The sequence below is a fragment of the Kryptolebias marmoratus genome, linkage group LG18 (assembly GCF_001649575.2).
Source record: "Kryptolebias marmoratus isolate JLee-2015 linkage group LG18, ASM164957v2, whole genome shotgun sequence".
Lineage (NCBI taxonomy): Eukaryota > Metazoa > Chordata > Actinopteri > Cyprinodontiformes > Rivulidae > Kryptolebias > Kryptolebias marmoratus.
The window spans coordinates 165,741-172,446 of NC_051447.1; the positions used below are offsets into that span (position 1 = coordinate 165,741).

The 6,706-nt window shown below is 37.1% G+C and overlaps 1 protein-coding gene across 2 annotated transcripts in view; it reads right to left on the reverse strand.

Moving 5' to 3' along the window:
• Positions 1-251: 251 nt before the first annotated feature.
• The window catches only part of nlgn1 (neuroligin 1), a 591,335-nt gene continuing 584,880 nt past the window's right edge, over positions 252-6,706 (reverse strand). For both annotated transcript variants that reach the window (XM_025009446.2, XM_017431531.3), the window contains one exon: positions 252-4,939. In XM_025009446.2, the coding sequence (XP_024865214.1) occupies positions 4,337-4,939 (603 nt within the window). In that variant the 3' untranslated portion in view covers positions 252-4,336. The remainder of the gene's footprint in view (positions 4,940-6,706) is intronic.

Here is a 6,706-nt window from a genome sequence, read left to right on the forward strand (position 1 = left end):
CTGGACTTCTATTCTGTAGTTGAAGACATTTCGCTTCTCATCCAAGGAGCTTTCTCAATTCAGAAATAATAGAGTGTGGAGTTGAGCTTTTAAAGCTGAGATGTGATGTAAGCTGGATTGCTTGCAAATTGTTCTTGCTCTCCTAACAATGGAGGCTCGTTAGGGTCCTTGTTTGTCTGACTCACTGATGGGCCACTCTTGTCACATAAGTGCAGGTGTTGCTTGGAGTGAAACTGACTGGGTAGCTCCATTATGTTTTTGAAAGCTGAAATCTGAGACCTCCTCTGTTTAATGTTGGTTTCTCCCTTTTGACATAAATAGCTTCCTTTACCCCCAGGACACCAAGGAAACTTCCTTGTAAAGCTTAAGTAAAACTCCAGAAGGATTTACTGTAAAAAAAAAAACAAGTTTTGATTAGTGTACCTATGTTTGGTGCATGCACGTTTTTGACTCTTAGCAGATTGTCTTAATCAGAAATGTGTAAGTAAAGATCCTGTGTAAATGTTACTTAAACATAACCTTTTGGAAATGTTGAGAAAATGTATGTTTACAGGAAATGACCATAATTCTATTTACAGGAACATCTATTTAACAGTTGAGTTAGATAGGTGTTCCTGAGCTCATGTTGCCAGTTGCAGTTGGAAAAATGGGTTTGATCAAAGCATCAAATTTAGGAAGCAAACATTGCTCAGAAAATTTGTAAAAATATGAAGATTAAAAAGTGTGGTATCTAAAACAGAAAAATTATAATAAGTGCAAATTAAAAAGAGAATGGACTTCCACAAGAGTTGCAACACTCCCTCAACTAAATATAATTGACAATCTGAGGATAGAGCTGTACATGCAAGACAGTTCAAGAATCAAACAGAACTCAAAAGGTGTTTCCAGAAGAAAGAGACAAAATAAAAACAAAAAAATAATACATCTCTATACAAGAACTACACTATTTTGGATGTGGCAAAAAATCAGTTTTTGTTTTATTCAGGGTTCCTACACATTTACTGTTTGAAAATTTCAGAATGATTCTGACTCAGATTTTCAGATTCTGTTGATTTTTGAGCCATTTCAATTACTGTGTTTTTACAGTTGTGCAGTTGTATTCCTTTATGCTTATGTACATTTTTGGCATGTGGGAAAGGTATTTTCCTCAGGTAAATTTATTTTCATGTTTTCACTGACATTGCAATCCATTTTGGAAGAATAAACAGCTATCTATTACTGCAAGAAATGTATGATTACTTAACAATAAATAGTGCTGTTTTACTTCCAATTTTCACAAAACGTTATGCTTAAACTTTTGTTTTTGAACAGACAAACGTTTTTAGTGAAATGTTGCAAATTCTTTGGACATAAAAATTAAAATCTTACATGGGCTTGTATAAATTTATATTTGCTTAATGGTTTAGCTGTTATAGTTTTCTTGATGACACTACAAATAACATAGAAAGGGGCTCTCACAACAAAGAATTATCTGTGTTTCTTATTTTAATTTTTAAAAGAGACCTATCCTAGTTATAGATAAACAAAAAATGACTGATAACTTCATCCTTTATGTATGGTCAACATGCAAAATACCCTGCTCATTTTACCAACTGTTTAAAAATTCAAATGTTTATTATGTATTTTAGAAAGTTCAATAGGGAATAGAGTCTGTTTTCTATTTTTCATATGTATTTAGTCCCAAAAACAACAAAGTTACGTTCTATACTTTTAAAAATTGCATAGAGACCTTGTTTTTTATTTTGAATATGAGTAATGGGAAAACATATTTCTAAATATTTGAAAAGGACACCTTTAGCAGTTTCCCATTTGCAGATGAGCTTATATATATTTCATAGCAATAGACAATTTGACACTGTATGCATATGAAGAAAGCAGAAGGCCTTGTGTTGAAAAAGCAAGACTTGTCTTTTCTAGTAGACATGCCACTCAACATATCTCCAAGACAAATGACATCCTAACTTGATTTGACTTAGGTAATGATGAAAACTAGGTTAAAAAAGAAGTGCACAATGGAAATTAAGCTACCCTGATTGTGACTACTACTTCCACTTAACCACCTGCTGTATATTTCCACCCTGTGTGATCTGTCTGTGCTTGGCTTTTATTTTCCATCGGTCCCTTCAGGCAGTATCAATGTTGCAACTGCAACTGTCAATGCTAATCCAACAAATCCTCGCAAGTTTTGTTCAGTTTTGCAATTTTATTCAGTTACTGAAACCTTTCTGCAAATTTGCACATGATAGTTAAAATCTTAATTTGACCAAACACCTTAGCCCCCTGCTAATTTTCAAAGTTGCAGTTCCACAATTCTAAGCCTGCAACATGAAAACATATCCAGTGCCAGGACATCACATTTGCTTCAAATATTTCCACTAAAATTTGTGCAAGTCAATTTCCTGACTTGAAGGCAGTGGAAAACTGTTTTGCAACAGTGTGGTGAAACAGACGAAAGCTGTCACACTTTTCTACTACAAAACATGGCCAAGAATGGCTGGGCAGATTCCTTTTCAATCAACTTAGCTATGACGTAGGTAGAAGTGAGGAAAGCCTCTGCCGGCGGGAGGAAATGCAACTCTAAATCCGAAACATGGAACAATTGCAAAGATTTTTGTAAATTAATTTGTTCTTTCGTTAATGAAAAAAAACTTTAAAACATTGCAACTTTGACTGCAACTTTCTGAAAAAGCTCTTGCGAAATTAGACACTTTAGGTCACAGAAACTACAAAAAAAAAAAAAAAAAAACCTGGAGGGACTTAGCTATACATAAGTATTTATGTTTGTGTAGCTTTGTTTTGTTGGATAACAAAATTTGCATCACCTGAAGATTTTCTCCTCCACAACATTTTTTACTCGTTTTACCCTCCATTTTTCTTACCATTGAAGCTCCACTGTGTTGTTCAGTTAACACATCTTCAAAACAAAGAAAAAAGTGCTGTGAGGGCAATGGAATAAAAAGTGCAGGTAATTACTTTGTCACGGTCTAGTGCTCCAATAGGCAGAACAGCAAAGAACATTGATCTCAACTGAAGATACTATGAGTTTGATTGATACAATGTAATGTGATTTACCCACTATCAAAAAGTAGTTCCAACACACATGGTACAAAACTAGTCCTTATTCCCATATTCCCAACCCCGTCATTTTCTGTTTTGAAATCCAGCCCACTACGTCCACAACCCAGGCTGCATTTCCCATGGTCCTGCAAGGGTGTGTGTTTTCCTGTTATCCAATCAAGAAGTGTGTCTTGAATTTTTTTGATGCAAAGGACAAGGTGAAAATTATTCTTATTAATGACATAATCAGCAGAGCAGCCATTAAGCAGATAAATTGTCATGCGCATCGTGCTAAAATATCCCAATTATCCTTTGTAACTCGGCTCTGTGTTGAAGTTGGAACTGCCAGAAAGCCAGTCTGTGCATCTTTACTTTCCACTAGTTCTGTTCTAACTGGCAGGTTTGCAGTATGGACACCCCTCCCAAGAGAAGAGAGCTTTGACAGCCTTGGTGCTTAGTGTATAGATCTAGATATGTAATTAGGTTCTATACAATAAAATTGTTCCAAATCAAAAATAAATGAATGAAAAGTATTTGTGAATTTTTTTTACTCTCAAAATGGTTTTGTTGTGCATACGTAGTCTCTTTTTCTTGGTTTCCAGCAATCCTTTTGCTTTTATCATCAGATGCTTTTGCCTTATCTTACATAGCCTCCATTTATGATGTTTAGACATGCCTAAATTGGTTTGCACAGCATCTGCTTTGTTCCCCACAGAGTATTCTGTAGAGTAATGCTAAAGGAAAACAATGTGTTTTCTTTCTTTTACAAAGTGCTCCCCTCTTCTCACCTCCAAGGCGTGTCTGATGCTCTGCTCTGCTTCTAGATAATACTGTCAAGCAGTCATTTGTCAAAAAAAATCCCAAAGGCCATAACTGTCGCTAGAGAGAAAAAGTGTTTTACTGTTCCTTGTTTTGCTGCAATATCAGAACAAAAATGATAATAAAACATCCTCATCTTTCTTTTAGCTTGTGGGAGCTTGTTCTGCTCTCAGTCTTTATATGTATTTTTGTCTTTAACTTTTGTACAAAAAAAACAAACTATTTTTTTAATCATCTGGTTCAAAGCCTTTGAAATCCTTTACTGTATTTCCTCTATTATTAACAGGGTGTGGTATATTCCCAGTGTTATTCCGTGGATGTTTGGCAACTCCAGGCTGGCATTTCATCTCAAGACATTTTTCTGTTCATTGGCAAGTTGGCCTCAGGTCTCTGCTGCAGCAGCACCATGATCTTTTTGCCTCAGCCTTCAGAGTCCGGCCTGCTTGGCTGATTCAGTGGGCTATACCCGGGTGGTGGAATGTGAGTGTGGGTGCGCATGAGGCAGGGTGTTGTTCTGCGCACTGCTAGGAAAGGTGTTAAAAGAGTGAAGTGAGGTGAGCCCTCCCATGGTGCTGGGGATCATAGTTATGGTGTTTGGTGTCATGAGTGGGATGTCATCTGGGGAGCGTCTCATGGCCAAGGTGTAGTCTGGTGGGCAAGCAGTCCTCAGGACCACATCATGTGGGTGCAGAGAGTCTCCCACTGCCCTGCAGTCCCGGTCCAGGTCTGAGTGCTGCTTCATCTGCAGGGACATAATCTCCTCCTCCTGAGTGTGGGCCAAATCATTGACAGCACTACGCTGGGGGCTACAGCGCCTATGGATGTCGTGCCTTCGCTTGTCCTTTTTATAGTAAAGAGCAGCAAAGGCCAGAATATTGAGAAAAAGCAGGGAGGCTCCCACAGCTATAGTCACTGACAGCTCTGTGGAGTAGTCACGCTGGTCCACCAGGTGAGGTTGGTTATGACTGTCCTGGGTCTCCGTTGGAAATGGAGTTGTATTAGGGCGCTGGGTCACCAGAACTTTGGTCTTCGGTGTGCGGTTAGTGGCCTCTGGTGGAGGAATCTGTAGACAGAAAACCAGTGGTCATTATTTAATTAAATTTATTTATTTCACTGATCCAATTGTACTATTTATCCACAGATACAAAAATCTAACAAAGCTCTATCATTAGATCTGGATACAAAAAACCTCTGTGAACAATTTTACAAACTATGTTTTGCTTTGTCCATAGCTAATGATGTTTTAAAGTTAGCTAAAACTTTAAATTTTATTATTTTTGACTTTTTTGTATAGGTATGAGATTGAGTTTTCACCACAGTGTGTGTGTGTGTGTGTGTGTATATATACACACACACACACACACACACACACACACACACACACATATATATATATATATATATATATATATATATATATATTACAAAATATGCTCTTTAGTTGTATTTATGCTGTAGTTGGTCTGCAAGTTTGAAACTGTACTGTAATAAGAGCCATTTACTGCTAACTTTAGGAGTGTTGTCCCCACCTACAACTTTTCTGCCCCTTTATTGCATTAAAATTCTGATGTTATTTTACAAAAAATTTTGGCCTTGAAGTGTAAGCCTTATTTTTATTTGGCTAACCTTACACTGAATAACGACCCTGTTATGCTATCCATGACTCATATAATTTAATAAAACATGACTAGAGTGCAAAAATGTTTGGAAAACCTCCTTCAGTGTGAAAGCAATAATGATAATGCTAGGTTCTTAGTACTCATCATTGTTACTTTCTGTTACCCTGAAATGTTCCCCTGCCCCACCATACTCTTTACACCAGCCCTGGCACGACACTCTCAGGCCACATCAGGATTCATCTATGTGCTGCAAGATCATAAGGGGTCCTTAGCTTGGTTTAAAACCCTCAACAGGGTTTTAATTGTTCATGAAAGAGCATAACAAGATTTCTTTTGATCAAGTAATTGAAATAAGATCATTATTTGACATTTGATGTATATGCACTGTTTAAAGCTACATTTTAGGATAAAGTAAGTGGTACAAATAAGAACCAGATGAAATAGCATTTTCCAACAAATTAGTTTAATTAACAACAGATCAGTAAGAGGACAGGGTATAAAAAAAAAAGCATTTTAGAGAGACTAAATCTGTCAGACGGATTCGAAGGATTTGGAGAAATCTCTGAGCTCAAAGGACAAGGGTGAAAGTTAATCATGAATGCACTAGATATTCGGGACCTCAGGGGCCACTACATTAGAAACAGGATTGATTATGTAATGGATAAAAGTGCATGGGCTCAAAATACTTCCACAAACCATTGTCTGTAAACACAATTCACCATGGCATCTACAAATGCTGGTTGAAGCTCTATCATGCAAAGATGAAGCAATGTGTGAAGACCATCCAGAAATTTCCACCGTTTTCTCTGGGCCAAAGCTAATTTAAAATGGTCTATGATAAAGTGGAAAACTGTTCTTTGGTCAAACAAAGGAAAATTTGAAATTATTTTTGGAAACCCCAGATGTTATGCTTTGTGTACTAAAGAGGAGAGGGACTATCCAGCCTGTTATTAGCGCACAGTTCAAAAGTCTGTCTCTCTGATGGTATAGGGGTTGGGGGTGTCATGATGTGGAGTGACGAAAGCGAACCCAGAGCGCAGACTCATATTAAACAAACAATAATTTATTAAATAAAGAAACACAAAACAAAAGCTGACGTGGCAGCAAAACAAAATAAAGTACAAACTAAAACTAACATAAACGGAGACGGGGACAAGCGGGACAGAAAAACAACAACCAGGAACAAACAGCAAGACAAGAGGCAAAACAAC